This window comes from Balaenoptera musculus, chromosome 5, assembly GCF_009873245.2.
Source record: "Balaenoptera musculus isolate JJ_BM4_2016_0621 chromosome 5, mBalMus1.pri.v3, whole genome shotgun sequence".
Classification (NCBI taxonomy): Eukaryota; Metazoa; Chordata; class Mammalia; order Artiodactyla; family Balaenopteridae; genus Balaenoptera; species Balaenoptera musculus.
Window position 1 is genome coordinate 47,611,027 of NC_045789.1, and position 18,555 is coordinate 47,629,581.

Here is an 18,555-nt window from a genome sequence, read left to right on the forward strand (position 1 = left end):
AGACAGACCAGAGGAAAACTTGAAACTTTAAGAATGAAGCAAGAGCAACAGAAATAGACAGCTGAGAACCATCTGGGTCACTAATGATCTCTTGGGGAAAGCCAGTTCTCAGGAATAATAGATTTTTTTTGCCTTTTGAAATATTCCACTAAGTCTCTAAGCCAAAGCCTTTTTGGCCTTCAGAATAGAGAATCATGAGATCTGGTTAAGCAGATTTTTGCCTAATAGATATGGCAGGGTTAGGCCAAAGAATTGAAAGCCCTAAGTATTAAACTGTCTTTAGATTTTATGTATGTCAGAAGTTCAGACAGTGATTGATTGTTTTATATTTTAAGTAATACTTAACATTTACTTGGAATATTACAATTCATCATCTAGGATATATAAATAAAAAGTATATTAAAGTAGAACTTATTGGAAATGCTAGTTTCAAAATATTAATAAATCAGGATTCTAGTTTCCATTGACTCTTAGTGAGTTTCACGCGTAGAAATACATCTTAGGTTTACTAACTTTAAACATTAGGCAACAAATTATTACTTTGCAGAAGTTGGTGGAAGGCTACACTCTGCCTTAGAACCATCTTGACCAAGCATCATGTTTTAAAACCATCCTTAGGGGGAAAAAAAGCTTGTTATATATTGGGAAGAGAACTGCATTTTCAACTTCATGCTGAATATATTAATAGATGCCTTCAACAACATTAATTAAAGCCTGCCTATTTTCTCTGTTTCCAGATCAGATATGTAAATGCAAGTGACACATAAATTCTATTACACGTTCATAAACCTGTAGTTCATTGAAACAAAAAAATCTCATAGGGTTCTCCACTGCCACACGGTAAAATCCAAACTCTTTGGCACTTCAGACAAAGCCCCATGTGACCTCCATGACCTGCCCCCATGGGTCCTCCCAGCCTTGTCTCCTGCCATTCATGGCCTTTCTTTGTTATTCTCTAAATTTGGTAATTTCTAATTTAATCATGAGACTTTATTTTATAATACATTCCCAAATATCAGACCTCCTGGAAGTATCTTTCTTCAATACATACGCACTCCCCCTGTTTTTTCACACAACTACCTCTTCTCCCACGCTGTTCCCTTTGTCTTGAATGCCCCCTCCTTCTCTTCTTGTCCTGGCTCACTCTGATTACTTCAGTGTAAAATGTGACAATATTGGCGTCAGAGCAGTTTTGTGTAAAGAAGGTAATAAGGCACTAAGTAAAAAAACCATAGCCCACATCCGGGATTAAGAAATGCTTGACAAATGGTACCTACTGTCATTTCCCGTGAGGACTAATCCTCTTATTCCTTCGTGTTCTCAGGCTAAAAATACTTCTTGCCACATAATCCTCAGAGAGAGAGAGTGATAATAAAATGATGAAAAAGCAGTTAAAAAGTAAAATTAAGATGGGGAGGAAAAAGCAACAAGTAGTTTGTCACACTGCTACTGTAGAGCAGGGTATGTCTACGTGCAAAAAACAAAACAACAAAAAACCGTAAAATGTTCAGTTACAGATGTCCTGGCAACTTGGTACTTACAATGGTGTTTATATAGCTCCCTCTTTGGGATAAATATAGACAGACTATAGCAATGTGGTTTTTCCCCCCAATCCCATTAAACGGGAGCCAGGAGGCGTGCTATGAAGCAGGCGTGTACATGGGGAAATTGGGCTGGGAGAGCATGCGTTACTAACAGCAGCTGCGTCGTATCAGCAGGTCAGCCATGCACTGTGAGCCCAGCGAGGCTGGGACTGTAGAAGGGAGAAGAACACCACTGACGGAGGTGCTTCTAAAATCCTTAAATCCTCCCGCCCCATTGCTCCCTGCTCCCACAGTCTCTATCCTGTGGTCTCATTCCAACACATAAACAAGAGAGCTTAGGACACATAGTATAGAATAAACGAAACAGAATCACAGAAGAAAGTTTCTCCTGGAATTGGCACCCCTGAGAAGCCCTTACGTTCCCGGCTCAGCATCAGGCAAGCTTTAACAGAGTCCTTTCCTTTTCAGCATGCAGGCCTGAGTTGTATGAAGAGCTGTGAGCACAGTGGCAGGCAGCCCATCTGGGGCTGCAGGGAAAGCAGCCGGGCAAGAACTTTCTCCCCTGTGGGCACAGCCGGGCTTAGCTCTCCATGGCAGATGGGAAGACAGCAGCATCATGGTCATTCTTAAAATGCTTTACATTTAAAATTTCTAGGGCTTCCCTGGTGGCGCAGTGGTTGAGAATCTGCCTGCCAATGCAGGGGACATGGGTTTGAGCCCTGGTCTGGGAAGATCCCACATGCCGCGGAGCAACTAGGCCCGTGAGCCACAACTACTGAGCCTGCGCATCTGGAGCCTGTGCTCCGCAACAAGAGAGGGCGTGATAGTGAGAGGGCCACGCACCGCGATGAAAAGTGGGCCCCACTTGCCGCAACTGGAGAGAGCCCTCGCACAGAAACGAAGACCCAACACAGCCATAAATAAATAATAAATAAATAAATAATTTAAAATTTCTGCAGGAGCAGCACATGCTAACAACTAAATTCCAATACTGTGCTTTCGGGCTTCCCTGGTGGCGCAGTGGTTGAGAATCTGCCTGCTAATGCAGGGGACACGGGTTCGAGCCCTGGTCTGGGAAGATCCCACATGCCGCAGAGCGGCTGGGCCCGTGAGCCATAATTACTGAGCCTGCGCGTCTGGAGCCTGTGCTCCGCAACAAGAGAGGCCGCGATAGTGAGAGGACCGTGCACCGCGATGAAGAGTGGTCCCCGCTTGCCACAACTAGAGAAAGCCCTCGCACAGAAACGAAGACCCAACACAGCCATAAATAAATAAATAAATAAAAATTAATTTAAAAAAAAAAAAAAATACTGTGCTTTCAAGCTGTTTATTGAGGTATGGCAAAGAGAGTTGGACAATCTAAAGAGGAACATTTCCTTTTCTTGGAAGTGTCTTTTGACAATCGGTCTCTCTTTCCTTAAAGTTTCTAGGTTTTCTAGTTTTCCTTTTGACCATGAAACATGAAATGAAAATTATGCAGACCACTGGCATTGGCTGGTCAGCTGCTGAGAACGGTGTTGGGGTCCCTGTGTTAGACCAGGAAGCAGCTATGTGACTTGTAGGAAATACCTTAATCCCTCTAACCTTCACTTTTGTCATTTGTAAAAACAAAAATAACAGGAGAGCTGTGAGGCAACTGCTCCAAGTGCCCTGCAAGTCGAGAACCTCGTGATGGTTTGGCGAGGTTGGTGATGTGACAGGCCTTTTCCCCTCCTGCTGAAAGGGGCCAACAACCCTGCTAGGACCTCGACTATCTTTCTGGGGGGAGCAGAACAAAGGCCCCCATTTCTTTCCTTACCTTCTTTTCGTTGATGTCTGCCGGCTCCTCTTCCTCATTCACTTCCTCTGGCATAGCTTTGATTTTGTTCAGAAGCTCGGCCTTGGGAGCAGACACGCTGTAGTAGACAGGACAGTTGACCAACATGCCCACTGCTTCCTTGTCTTCATTCCTGGGTCAGAAAGAACAAAAAGTACAGCCACACGCAGCTTAATTTCACCATATGTTTGTCCATTCGGGAATGTGTAAAAAAATTATATTCAATATCTTCCCAGAAGTTAGGATGAACTAATAAGTATTTACTGGTGACTGCCTAGTAACGTGTGGGGCTCTTGAAGCCAGCATACTCGGGATGGAAAACCACCAAGGGCAATATTGGGAAGGGGAGTGGGAGTCAGGACTACGGACATTTAACCTCTCTGCATGTTTCTCCTTTTTTGATAAATAGAATGATACTGACTCCCTGTTTCACAGAAAGACAACAGGGAACCACGACTTAGTCACTGTGAAAGTATTTTCAAGGTGCTGCACTAATCTCAGGTTTTAGGTTAATTATTTCCTTCTCCTCCATGTTACCCATAATGTTTCTGATGCCTACTATAATTGTTGCTTGGACACCTACCAATTTTCCTTTTCATGTAAGCCTGAGGCTCTATGTAAGCCTGGAATTTGGAGCTTGCTGGTCAACAGTGAACGAATACAAGATGTAAAATCTACTCACTGATTACACAGCAGGGGGATTTCAAGGCTGGAGAACAAACTGGAAGTTGGGAACCTGATAACTATGTTCTTTGTTTTACTATAATCAAGCTGCCTTTCATACTCTATAGGTAAAGCCCTACTCACTGAATAAATGACTCTATGGACGTAATTAGGTTCTCTAGGAGAGGTAATCTTGTGACATTGTTTAACATCTAGACCATCATTTTACTATGGAATAAAGAACCACCAAAAAGGTGTTTTTACTAGTTTCCCGCTTGCTGGGGTTATTCCTCTAAACAGTACAGTCATATTAATCCAGTTAATTGAAAAGATGGGGAAAAGGTCTTCTGATATAGTCCCCCCCAACATATATTTACTGCCTTACAAATGGGCTTCTTGGACATCTATCTGATTAAACCTCACAATGGCTATCTGCGCAGTCTCATGTACAACAAGGACAATGCTCATTTTTACCAGAAGATGGCGATGCCATCCTTTTGCACTTCCTTAGGAAGCTCTCGGTGCTGCAAAAGCTACATGACCATTTCACTTCTAAACTTATGTTCTCATGGATAATGCCAGGAAATGCTTTTCTAAGCATGTACTTGTAAATTACTTTGGTCTTCCTATAGCGAGTGATTGGAGGACAACCACCCGTGGTGAACCGACTGTCACATCCACAGAAACTCAACTGTGGGTCCCTCGTGTACCCAGTGGATTGCCTTGCGCATTGTAGGTGCTTAAGAAGTGTTTGCTAAACACATGACCCTGGATAAGTCACTTCTCCTCAATCAGTCTCTGTTTGCCACATCTGAAAAAGGAGGGGCTGGACAAGGTGACTGCTGAGGGCTTGTATCAGGAGAGCCTCCGATAACCTATCAGATAGCCTGTAAGTACCGCACAGTTCTTTCCTTTCTCCCCTCCCCTGCAACTCAAAACACAGCGTTCCTGTTAGTAATTTAGTTAGGATCAGTTGGAAATCTCTAAAATGCAAGCCCAAATTTAGATGGAATGCTCTCTGCTTTTATTTAGTCTGGAAGCCACTAACTGGAGCTCCGGACTATTGATCCATATAGTTTTCACTGAAAATTTAAAAGAAAATAAAAACCATTCTAAATCTCTCCCGTAGTCGACCCTTAAGGAAATCAAACATGCAAGAAAATATTGCAATAACCCGGGAGAAGTCAAAAGGAGGAAAAATACAGACCGTTCACATTCCTCTCACCGGCTGTGGGCAGGCGCCGGGACGCACGTTACAGGGCGGGGAATGCGCTGCTCAGGGAGCTTCAGGTGCAGGCCCACGGCTGAACAAGACCACGGGTGCACTCCTGTTCAGCCCCTTCGTGATGTTCAGGATGCGAGCAGACGCCCACGCTACCTCTTCAAAGGTGAATGTCAGCGGACTAAGTCAATCTGTTTCTCGAGGCTGTCACGCTTTTTACAAGACCATGTTCACCTCGGCCGAGGGGAGGCCCCTGTGTGCTCACCACTTCCACCTGCCCCTCCCTCACCACTGACCCATGTGGGGCTCTGTAAGGGCAACTCTGGCAGAACGGGCAGCTGCATGTGTGCTGAGTTTTTAGCGGCGCTGTATAAGCGCTGAGAGCGCGCAGATGCCATCACTCACATGATCTATGACTTCAGTTGGGCACGGTTCTCATTCCTCTCTGCTTCAGTTTCCTCATTTGTAAAATGGAGATAAAATCGGTAGCTATCTCAGAAGGTTCTCGCGAAGATTAAATGAGATAATGTTTACATAAAGAGTATAATGCTTGACGCAGAGAACATGAACGACAGGTATAAACAGTAATTACTATTACTACTTGTTGCTGGGCAAACAACTCAAGGTAGGTCAGAGCCATTCCCCTAAGGCTGAGATGGAATGCCAGTCTGGGGTCAGGATCTTTGGAAGCAGGAAAACCTCAGATAAGCAGTTCTAGACTCACCATCACCCCCATGGAAAGAGTTCAATTTTAAGTCTCTTTGGGGACATGACCAGGGACTTACCTCTTAGCTTCACATCCTGGGAAGCTGACGGTTCTCTGCGTGGCCTTCCTCTTTATGCCGTTTTCCTTCAGCAGATTAGCATCTCGTGGAAACAAACCTTCCATCAGGTCCATAGTTGTCTTCATTCTGGAGTCTGGATCCAAAATGTCTGCCAGAGATTTGTCTTGGTGGACAATTTCCTTGGCCAGAGCCTCTGTTCTCATGTCTTCTGAGGTCTTCTGAGGACCAGAACTGACATTCTTCTCTAAACTTTGAGTCCCACTGACTGGGTCGTGGCTGAGGCTTTGGGTCTGGATGGAGGGTGGCTGCCCTGGGCTTGGCTGCTTGCTAAGAGGCCCGGGAGGCTGGGGCAGAGCACTGGTGGTGGAGGGTGGGTCGGTCTCGTTGGCCTCTGAACTCTTGATAGAAGTCTGGGATCTGGAAGCCAGCATCTGACTATCAACCAAATGGGCTGCACCAGGGATGGGCCTTTCCTTGGCAATTGTCACCTTGGCAAGTTTGCTGGAGCTGCTAGGGATATTAAAAGAGAGTGGTAAGAGAAGAGTCAGCAGGAGGGTGAAGGAAGGCAGGGAGACGTTTGCACACGAGGGCTGTAGCTTCCCACACACATCAGGAGTTTCTGGGGTTGTTATTCCCCACAAACTGCAGGGTTCATAAGGGCCTTCAACTAAGTCCACTAGTTGGTCACAGGGAGGTTGTGTGACTTTTTAAGGGGGACAGATCTAGCAGGACTTCAGTTTTGGTGAATGTTGCTCTCGGATTCCAGAGCTTTATGAAAGTGAACAGAGGGTAGTGAAAGGGAACAGGTGGTGTTTAGAGGAAGTTACGACAAAGGTGCTATCAGACAATGTATTTTAGTGCTGTCCTAGGGAGTATGTGTTGGGAAACGCCTCTTCCTCATTCTCCTGGCTTCCAAGCAGAGGTCTTCCCTAAACGTTAATGACCTTCAGCCTTACTCTTTATTCCTTCCTATGGACAGAGAGTGACTCTGCAAAGAGAAGCTGACCATAGCCCATTCCTAGTCCAGCCTCTTTAGAGAGTAAGGTTACCTCCAGGCTTGCTCTTGCGTGCTCCCACGTGTGCTTGCTGTGTGTGTGTCTAGCACAGCCTGTGACTAGGCGGGCACCCCTGTTTAATTTGGGGCTCAGTATCAGGAGGCCCACTTATACTCAGATAGGAGCCATATTCTCCAGGATCAGCTCTCTCAGTAATAAAAGTGATTTTTTTTGTCTTCAGAATGCCTTTTTCTTTTGCCTTATTTCTTAACGGGTTCAGAACTCTGGGCAGGGAAGAGGGATGCTGTTTATTTGGACCCTTTGAACCTGCCACGTCCACAGAAATGAACCTCACCTCGGCGCCCAAGGACTACTAAAATGACGATCACCAAGGTCAACAAATGGAACAGCTGTGCCAGTTTCGTGAGCTGGGCTCCTGTTAACAAACCTCCACAGGGCTCTCCAGTGGCCAGCAGAGGCGGCTCTGGGAAGCGTGGAGCGTGGAAATCTCTCACTGGGGAGGGAGACCTTAACCTTGGCGGAGGGCTGCTCTCACCTGGCGTGGGGCTCCCGGTAGCCCTCGCTGTCCCACTGCTCCGCGCACACAGCTTCAGGGGGAGGCGGAGGGAAGAGGTCCAGGTTCTGGGCCGGGGCTTCCCGGCTGGGCGGCGGCGGCGCCGCCGCTTCGCAGGTGGGGCCGGAAGTGGCGGTGGAGCGCAGGTCCCTCACGAACACCTCGTCGTCGTTGTCCTCCCGAGGCGGCAGGGAGGCCAGCAGGGCAGACTCAGAGATCCGGAGGGAGATTCTGCCCAGAGTGCCCGGGGCCCCGAGGGGCGTGTCTGGGGCCCCGAGGGGCGTGTCTGGGGCCCCGAGGGGCGTGTCTGGGGCCCCGAGGGGCGTGTCTGGGGCCCCGAGGGGCGTGTCTGGGGCCCCGAGGGGCGTGTCTGGGTCGGAAGTGCTGCCGGGGCTGGGGAGGGCCTGCGGCTTCGGGTAGTGCTTCGGGCTCGCGCACCCAGGCGATGCGGTGTCCTCTGGGAGGCTGTCCTCTCTGACTGCGTGGGCCCGCGTCACCCAGGGCGGGGAGCGCCGCGTCCCTGCTCCCTCCTCCTTACTGCGTTCGGGGCTGGGAGGCTGGGCCGGCCGGTGGCCGCCACTTCTGGGGGTCCCGGCTGGGGTGCAGGGCTGGGCGGCGGCCTGTGAGCAGTAGCTCGAGGGGCCAGGGGCAGGCAGGGCTGAGCTTGGCGGTGCAGCCCTGGTGCCCGGGAGATGCCCTTGCGCTCCTGAGGACAGGGGCCGGGGGCCAGGCGTTCTGCAGGCCTGCCTTGGAGGGTCCAGCGGTCCCGGACCCCTGCCGGGAATGGAGGCACCGCCACCTGCTTTGCAGCCCGAAACCCCGCAACGAGGGCTGGGATGGTGTTGGAGCAACGACATCTCTTCACGGCTGGAACAGCTGAATGGCCTGGAGCAGGACACAGACACATAGGTTAGCTCTGAAGAGAAGGGGCAAAGGCTGAGCCCAGGGTGCCTTACGTGGACGGGAAAAGCACTTGGTGGGGAGAAGGAGCCCCGGAGAAGCTGCACACTGTCTTCCCTTGGCTGCTCGTACAAAGAACCAAGTTTAAATGAGATGCCAGGTAGGCATAAACTCCTGCAGGAAAATGTCACAGGGCAAGCCTGGGGTCACAAGGCATTTCTTTTTATTAACCCTCTCTCATCACCCCATCCAAGGCAGCTTCTGAGGACAGGCTTCAGGATATAAAAGGCAGGAGCAGGTATATTTCTTCTGCTCCTTTTAGGACTAGTTTGGGAACCAGCTCCTGAGTCTGGGGAAAAGAATGCTGCCTCATTCTCCACAGGTGAGAGCCCCACGGGGGAGGTCTGTTTGGAAAGTATTTGCGTGGGCCGCAGAATCTGAAGGGTTTATTTACAACTTTCTCTTAGTTTCCCAGTGTTTTCATTTCTTAAAATGGAAAGTAAGAAGGAAAGGGAGAGTCTCACCTAAGGAGCTAATAAGCAGTTACCTCTGGAGAGAGAGACTGACCATAACGAGCAAAGAGGGCGCATGGTCGTTTAAACAGCTGTCCTCTAGGCTCTAAGGAAAAACCCAACAATTTCCATTACGTTTGTTAACGTGTTTGAAAGGAAAAAAAGGAGAACAAAAACAAAGAAAACACGTCTGCAGCACTGCCCGCCTGCCTGCCATGCAAGAGTTAATGTGAGGATAAAAATATCTCCAGCAAAACAACCTTAATTTGTAAATCCCACATTTGTAGCTCCCTGACTAGTGTGCAAGTGAATCTGGAGAGCAGATGGCATTTTTCATTTTACAGACCCGTGTCCTGAGAGAGCTGTGGCTCAGTCCCAAGTCAGAGCCCCAGCACAGGCCTGCCACGAAATCATCTAAGTGCCAGGTGAGGGCAAAGCAGCATAAAGAAGGAAAAGACCACAAAGAACCAAATCAGCTCTTCTCCTGCCATTATTTTTTCTTTACTATAAATGCCGATGGTTGAGTAAGAGGCCCATCTTCCGCTCAGATGCATACCCTCCCCTCCCATCACAGATCCTTTTCATCTAGAAGCAGTTTCTTTACCAGAAACCTGTCAATATTCAAGAGTGGCTATTCTGTCCTTCTTGGTGGGTTCCCAAATGGGTACGCCAGAAACCCAGGGGCAGGAGATTCACTGGGGGTGCTCTTTACCCCCATGTCTTATTCATTTTGCTATCCCCAGACCCTGGCACAAAGTACCCTCTCAGTAAATGTCTGTTGAACAAACGACGTCTCTTGTGCCCAACTGCTGTTTAGACTGCAGGCCATGAACTATTTTTAAACTTAGCAGCCTCTAATAGGACATGGAGTAACTGGAATCTGATGCTTTAAGGACCAACTCAGGTACCTTCATTTTGCTTTTTAAAAAGGGGAGACATCACTAAAATACACAATAAAATAATATTTATCTTTTAAAGATGTAGCCCAAATAAACCTTGATATAATATTTTTAGTTTATGTTTAATCTTCTTAGTTTATAGGAACCATACTGTAAAAAACTGTATTTCTGAAGGTAATAGTTGAGTTAAATGCTTAGTTTGGTTGAGAATACTTTTTCCTGGTGATTGTTTTCCAAGAATAAAGACTAGTATCATAAAGATTTTATTTCAGTCTCTTTTATAATAGAATGTGAGAGACAAGCGTCTATTGACATGTATCCAGGAATCTTAATACTCAGGAATTAAGTTTGATTAGTCTCATTTTTTTCCTTCATAGCATTTTTTTTAATGTGGTTAAAAAAAACCCCCACATAACATAAAATTTACTACTTTAAATTTAAATTCATTTTAACTTTAAATTCATTTAAAAATGTTCAGTTCGGGGCTTCCCTGGTGGCGCAGTGGTTGAGAATCTGCCTGCCAGTGCAGGGGACACGGGTTCGAGCCCTGGTCTGGGAAGATCCCACATGCCGCGGAGCAACTGGGCCCGTGAGCCACGATTACTGAGCCTGCGCGTCTGGAGCCTGTGCTCCGCAACAAGAGGCCACGACAGTGAGAGGCCCGCGCACCACGATGAAGAGTGGCCCCCGCTCGCCGCAACTAGAGAAAGCCCTCGCACAGAAACGAAGACCCAACACTGCCAAAAGTAAATAAATAAATTAAAAAAAAAAATGTTCAGTTCAATAGTGTTAAGTACACCCATGTTGTTGCAAAACAGATCTCCAGAACATTTTCATCTTGCAAAGCTGAAACTATAAACCTATTAAGCAACAACTCTTCTTTTGCCACTCCCCCGGCCCTTGTAACCACCATTCTACTTTTCTATAAATTCGACTACTTTAGATACCTCATACAAGGGGAATCATAAAGTATTTATGACTGGCTTATTTCACTTAGCATAATGTCCTCGAGGTTCATCCAGGGTGTAGCATGTGACAGCATTTCCTTCCTTGTAAAGGCTGAATAATATTCCACTGTATGCATACACCACATTTTGTTTATCCACTCATCCATCTGTGGACATCTGGGTTGCTTCCACCTCTTTGCTATTGTGAATAGTGCTGCCTCGAACATGGGTATGAAAATCTCTCTTCAAGACACTGCTTTCAATTCTTTGGATTTATACTCAGAAGTGGGATTGCTGGGTCATACGATAGATTTTTAATTTCTTGAGGAACCTCCATACTGTTTCCGTAGCAGTTATACCATTTTGTAACCCCACCAACAGTGCACAGGGGTTCTAATTTCTCCACATCCTCACCAGCACTTGTTCTTTTATGTTTTTTCGATCGTAGCCATTCTAATGAGCGTGGTTTTGATTTGCATTTCTCTGATGATTAGTGATGTGCAGTATCTTTTCATGGGCCTGTTGGCCATGTGGAGAAATGTCTATTCAAGTCCTTTTTGGAATCCAGCAATTGGATTTTTTGTGGTTGACTTTAGTTTCACCTTAGACTTCAGACCAGCTCTCTTTTGGCAGAGCTCTAGTTCACTGTTAGTCTTCCCTTGTCTCTAGCTTTGAATTAATGCAGCCAAACTAAAGTCCTCAGCCTCACCTTGACTGCTTCACTTTAAGGCACAGCTCCAGGAGCAAGACCAACTACAGAAGGCTGCTCTTGGCAGTGAAGGAGGTCACCTAATACCCACTTCCTGACCATGCTGGCAGTATTAGGTTGAGCTATTGAGAAGGTGAATGCCAGAAAAAGAGAGAAAAAATGATTGAATGAAACATAGTAAAAATTAAGGAACTGGCTTGAAAAATCATGGGCGGTAGTAGGGAGGGTTTAAATGTATTACCATTAGTAATAACAGATGACAGTAGATAGTCCTATAATGCTGCATTAAAACTACATACAGGCATGTGGTTCAGAGGAAACTCTCTTCGGAAATTTCTACCTCTTATGCTCCAAGTGAATAGTTTAAAGATTCTAATTCTGAAAAATTGCCCATTATATTTTTTCTACCAAGGAGAAATGATTTTGATGGCAATTTTTAAAACATGAATTTCCTGCTATTTTCTATCTCTAAGTGCCTAAAATAATGACTTTAGAGCTTTATTTTTTACTTCAGGTGATTCCTGCAAGTTTGTCTTGTTCTGTGAAGGCTGTTCATGACGCTCATTCTTCCCCTACTGCTTTATTCAGCAGACCTGATCCTCTGGGACAGAGCCAGAAGAGATCAGCCACGTTTAAGAGAGGCCCCACGTGTGAGAGCCAGAGGACATACTTGAGAAGAGCATATCCATCAACTATTCTGATGCCAAACTTACTGGAAGTCAACCATTGCCTCAATAGCACACATTCAAAACCTATTTTGAATAGTATCATTCTTAGAGAAAGTCATCTATAAATAAAAAATAAAGCTCCCCATGGCCTAGACAAACTGAAGAGGTGGCACACGACACTATGAAACATCATAATATCACACTTCGATTTCTGGTAGAGAGGAACAGAAGCATTTAACTCCAGCAGCATTCATAAGGTAGAGGGCATCATAAATACAGATACATACCTGGATCCTGGGCCAGCCAAATAACATGGATCCTTCACAAGACCAAAGCCATTGTTTTCCCCCAAAAGCACATCCTTAAAACACAAGAGGCACAGTGTTATTACCAACAGGTCTTTAAATTTACCAAGGGGGTGGAGGTATAAAGGAGAAGAAACATTTATTGGAGGTTCACTATTTATTATCAGGCATCATGGTGGCACTCTTACATACTAACCCATTTCATCCTCAAAGCCCAGGAAGTACTGTTAATCCCACTGCATTGATGAGGACACAGGCCCCAAGAGGTTAACTTTCCCAAGGTCACAAGTGGCAGAACCTCAGTCTACCTCACTGGGTGCCTCTCCTAACAAAGACATTTTCTAAACAAGAGAAGTCCGATAACAATCATCTCCAGACTTCAAACAACTCCTATACTTGAAATATAATGATGAAAATTAATTCAAAGGGCCAAGCTTTCAAAACAGCAATAGGGAAATATGGGAGATGACAGGAAAAGGAGAGTTTACTGAATTCAGCAAAATCTCAAGAATTAGATACGAATCTGGCTTGTAATCAGGTTGAAATACATTCTCTCTGGGAAAAACATCTCACCCCCATGTAATGTCAATAACACTGGGGACATTTCAAGGGTAGTCATTATTTGTTTTTGTTTTAAATAAGGGTATATATTAGTTTCCTGAAAGGGTTGTAGGTCAGTTTTTGTTAGTGTAAAATCAGTTCATATGTACAGGTCCCTGATGAAGACAATGATGTTGCTACTGATAAAACTCTCAATTATTTATGATAATAGGAGACAGGTAGAAAACAGGAAAATTAAATCCATATGTAAGCCCTAAACTTAATTTCAACAATTTATTTCACCATTTATTCTGTCCAAAGGGCCAAATGCTTTTCATCACCCCACTCCACTCTCTCTCTCTTTTTCTTTTTTTCCCCCCAATCATTGGTAGAGGTACTAAGAAGCAATGAAAAGAGCCAAACGTGGGTGGGAGAAGGTCCAAAGAAGAAACAGCCCTGAATATTATTAATAACTGCAGCTTCCCCCTCCTCGGCATTTACTGTGTGCTGGACACTCAGCCAAGCTCCTTATAATCCTCAAATGATGTGCCTGGAGCTGTGTTAGGCACCTGACATTTCCTCCGTAATTTAATCTATAACAATGGGGAGAGGGGAGGTAACTGCAGCTCAGAGAGGATAAGTATCTTACCCACAATTAAGTAAGCAGCTAGGATTCAAACCATGATTTCCTCAAAGCCTAAGGTCGATCTTTGGAATCTTAAGTTGAATGGTGGCTGAGCTGGATACAATCAGATGTCAATGCTTTGAGAAAAAGGAATTCCATGTGTCTCTGATTTGCTCAAACATCACTAGAGGGAATGGGAATTCCTACTCTCCGCAAAACCCTATGGTCCCTTTATAACCAACAAGGACCTACTGTATATATAGCACAGGGAACTCTGCTCCATATTCTGTAATAACCTAAGTGGGAAAAGAACTTGAAAAAGAACAGATACATGTATAACTGAATCACTTTGCTGTACACCTGAAATTAACACAACATTGTTAATCAACTATACTCCAATATAAAATAAAAAGTTAAAATAAAAAGTCATTCCCCACTCCACTCCCTCTGTTGACATGAATGTTCAGCTTCGCCAATAATTAACTGGAAAAGCCTATCTAGGTCCCCTTAAAGCTCCTAACCTAGTAACGTTCAAATGTATATTTCTACTCTATTATTTCCTTTGAATTACAGTATGAGCTTGATATTTCTGTGGGTGTATATAAAATCAAAGAACTCAGACCCAGTAATAGGCCATTGAGAGAACTCTCTACATCTCCTGTCAATGGAAATACCATTTGGACAGAAGGAAAATGCCTTCCCAACCTAGTAGAAAGCCCAAGGAGGATACATTCCTGTTGCATTTATTTGCTTAGATTGGGCACGTATGCACTTTCAAAGAAGACTTGATTTTCTATAAACTGGTAAGAAGTATAAACTATTATGACAATTTAGGAAAAAGCAGTGGCAATGGGAGAAATACCAGGTATAGAGTTATGCCAACATTTATTTGTTAAGTGTCTGTTTTTGTTAATCGTCTCTAACTTCTTCTGACCGACTTAAAAGTATACCAGTTCTTATTCTTCATTAGGCACAGTACAGTTAGAACTATAAACCCGAATCCCATCCAATTCCGATTCACACTCTTCCTTTGGATTCTGAATTAAATATCCTAATATCTCTATGACCAATGAAATATGAAGACAATATTCATCTACTTTGTAATATCAGCTTCAAGTATCTGCTAAAATGAATTAGAAATTCATTTTTAAAAATTTTAAATGTTAGTTAAATGTATAACAGTAATTGATAAATGTTAAAATGAAATCAATTCACTGGCTGGAGTTTTCAGATATAAGATGTTTAACTCTCACCTCCCTCCAGTCACCCAGTCTCTTTTGATACCGGGAGGCAGCGTGGTATAGTGACTTAAAACCTCTGGAGTCAGACAGTATGGGGTCAAAACCTTGTTCCCACTATGTTGGGCAAATTTCTCAGCCTTTCTGTGCCTCAGTTCCCTCATCTGTAATATGGTGATAACAACGGTATCTCCTCCTTTGCATAGATGTAGGATTAATTTTAAGCTTATAAAACACAGTACAGTGACTGGCACATAGTAAACATTTGATTATTAGTAGCTATTTGTAACTTTACATTTTGTGGAAAGTTGATTCTGTTATTTATCCCCAGGCTTGTTGAGAGGTCCTAAAAATGATATACAAGTTGCATCCTACAGAATCAAAACTACATCCAACATTGTGGGGTTCCATGCATTGAGCAATTTCCTCAGCAATCAAATGTTTGTCACATCATCACATGGTGAATGTGCGACATATAAGAAATGAAGATCTCTGAAAATACAGTGAGAACCAGAGAAGACTCTAACTCAGCATCTGGAAAAAAAAAAAAATACCCCACCATGAATCTTCTTTCTCCAAAAGGTTTCTTTTAATAGCCTCTGCTATATTTTAGATCTATGCCAACGAACAGGTGTAAATTTCCATCTCCAAGGCAGAAATGTTTGGATTTTTTCCTGCAGCTTTGCAGGGCCTACCTACTTTAAAACAGTTAAGTTTTCTAATGTCTCACAGAAAGTAGGAAATAGCCAAGAATTTGATGTGCCCTTCAGCTCCATCACTAATATCCATTTGTTCTGCAATTACACCTTTAAAATTAAGAGGAATTAAAGGAGAGGGAATGGGAGGCTGTTTGTTCAGAGACGACCACAGCTGGCTAAGGAGAGGCCCAGGGCTTGCTGAGTGTCTGAGCAGGTCTCAGGCTACAAAAGGTGGCATCCTTCTACAGTCATCATTTCAGGCCCAAGAATGATCAAGTTTTATAAACAGAGAAACTGATTTCCATGCTGACCTTGTTTTGGAAGCAAAAACTATCCTCACTAATGGACTTTTGAAAAGGAGCTGAATCCTTGCCCAAAGCTTGTAAAATCCTGCTCTATTAGCATCTGCCTGGCAGGAGCAAGCAGCATTTGTTCGGGATGCCTCAGACTGAGCCAGCACCAGAAACAGACTCCATATTTTGGGTTTAACTCAGCCAGATGATTTAGTTGCTACAGGGTCACTTAATTTCTCAGAGTCCTCTAAAGCTGGGATGAGAAAAAATGTTATTTAACACGTTCACCAAAGCTTAATGATAATGGTAAAAGTTCCTGGAATTTATTCAAATAAATAATAATATCTTAAAATATTAACCACAATAATTATGTGGAGACTAGTTTTATTTTGTTTTTCACTAGTTCTACAACTAAGGTAGATAATGGGTGTATGAAGAAGATGCGAGGGGCAGACCTTGCCATGGACCAGTCTCAGGGCAGGCACGGTGCAGCTGCTGAGCCAGGGAATGAAGGAGGAAGCCTAAGAACACAGTCTTGGTGCAGTTGCAATCTGGGGGATGATAACCTATTTTCAGAATTTGTAGGAGCAAAGCAGCGCAGATAAAGTATTTCACGTTGAAATATTTCCCCCCTCTGGCATCATATTCCCCACGTTAAATAATTTCTAAATATGGTACTTGCTTTATGAAAGAGAACATAAATAATGTTCTGTATTTAGCTGTCTTTCTAGAAAGTTTTTCAAATAATACCAAATAATTGGGATTTAACTGGGATCATTTCTCTATACTGCCTATGTTTTAGCTCTATTTCCCAGTTTACCAGGCTTGAGAAATATTTGGAAGGGAAGGCAAAATAACATTCATAACCATCCAACAAATTCCCCAAGAGAGAAAAACGACATCTATCAGAAGATGATTTAGTTTTCACCTAAACATTTCTATTTTCTTTAGAACATGGGGAGAGAAATGAAGAAAATGTTTGTCCTGCTACGCGGTGAGCTTCCGAAGCCCATCAAACTAGCTGAAATGGCATATTACACATGTGGATTTTAAAAGCGTCTTAGGGGTAGGATAAGGACTGGAAATTAGCTCTGTTCTTCATGCTAAGGGGTGAAAAACAGCTACTGGAGGCTTACGGAGGATTGCCTCTATAGATTGTGTGTGTTTGTGTGGTGTGTGTGGGTTATATTGGGGAGAAAATATTTCTGAAGAGAAAATATCTGGGAGGGAGCAGTATTTTCTCACAATGCTGTGCGTATGTGTGTTGCAAAAGCAGTGCAGCAGACAGATGTCTCAGGCAGTAATGGCTAACTCTTCTTTGTCTGAAGCTGCTTCCTCCAACTCAATGCCTCCCACACACAACCTCCAATCTTTGTCAACATCCTGCCCATCCTTTATAGCCTGGTTCAAATCCCTTCTCCTTCAAGAGATGCTCTCTTAGATCCTCTCAGAATTACTATCCCTCCCACAGCATCTTATTTATGACCACTCCCAAAGCATTCACTATTCGTGTTAGTTATTTATATATAAGTTCATAGTCCTTGCTCAATTGTGAACCCCAGAAAGGCATGACCCTTATTTTCCTTTACGTTTCCTTTAAACCTATAAGCAGTCCTTTTCGTAAAACATACGCTCTACAAATGCTTGCTGAATGATTACATTCTCTGCTGGGGAAAACAGAATCTGAGAAGGGACAATGGAGGGGTATTCTCCCCTGTGGTAACATATATGTGAATTCCTCGTATCTTCTTACCTGGGAAGGGAACCATGAGGCGGGACATCGACCTGCAGTGCACGTAGAGCTTGAGGATGGGCTAAGAATTAGGGGAATTAATAGACTCCTGGGAGTCAGAGTGCTCGGATTTTATTCCTAGCTCTACCTAAAATTTCCAGTGGAAAGCTCCTCGTGATCTTTGCATAGTTTGGAGACTTCATGAGAGAATCTGAAAGTCTGACATTCTTCTATCTCGCCACGATAGTACACAGAGACAGAGAGACATGGATTTGATATGGAAAATATACTCTACCATATAGGATTATTTTGAGGATTAATGAGATAATAAACATAAAAGCATACTTAGTTGAGGGCCTGGAGCTCAACAACCAACAATTATCAAAGTCAATAACTATACTTATTTTGTCAATGCAAAAGTCCAATAGAAACAAAGAAGGTATGAAGCTAACATCTTTAAAATACTGAGACACAGCCTCTATTGCATGAACTTAAAAAAAGAGAAAAGCAGCAAAACAAACAAAAAAACAAAACACAAAAAAAACCCCAAAACAAAGAAAAAAGATAACCCCTAAATTTTCCTAATCTAATTCTTACGCTGAGAAGTGGGTGACACTAAAATGAAGTTATTATATATATATGTATATACTATATAATACATACATACTATATATGTATGTGTGTATATATATTATATACACTTGTCTCCCAGTGTCACTAGGGAATTGGCTTCAGGACCCCCCAGGGACGGATACCAAAATCCACCTGATGCTCTATATTGATAAAATGGCATAGTATTTGCACATAACCTACACACATCCTCCTGTATACTTTAAATCATCTCTACTTACAATCTAAATACTATGTAAATAGTTGCTGGTGTGCTGGCA

The 18,555-nt window shown here is 43.7% G+C and overlaps 1 protein-coding gene across 1 annotated transcript in view; it reads right to left on the reverse strand.

The window, feature by feature from the left end:
* SHROOM3 (shroom family member 3) overlaps positions 1 to 18,555 on the reverse strand; it is a 320,936-nt gene that overhangs the window by 15,570 nt on the left and 286,811 nt on the right. The window contains exons 6-10 of the mRNA XM_036853462.1: positions 12,522 to 12,595; positions 7,941 to 8,484; positions 7,582 to 7,856; positions 6,031 to 6,540; positions 3,343 to 3,493 (exon numbers count right to left, since the gene is read on the reverse strand). Coding sequence (XP_036709357.1) covers positions 3,343 to 3,493; positions 6,031 to 6,540; positions 7,582 to 7,856; positions 7,941 to 8,484; positions 12,522 to 12,595 — 1,554 coding nt within the window. The remainder of the gene's footprint in view (positions 1 to 3,342; positions 3,494 to 6,030; positions 6,541 to 7,581; positions 7,857 to 7,940; positions 8,485 to 12,521; positions 12,596 to 18,555) is intronic.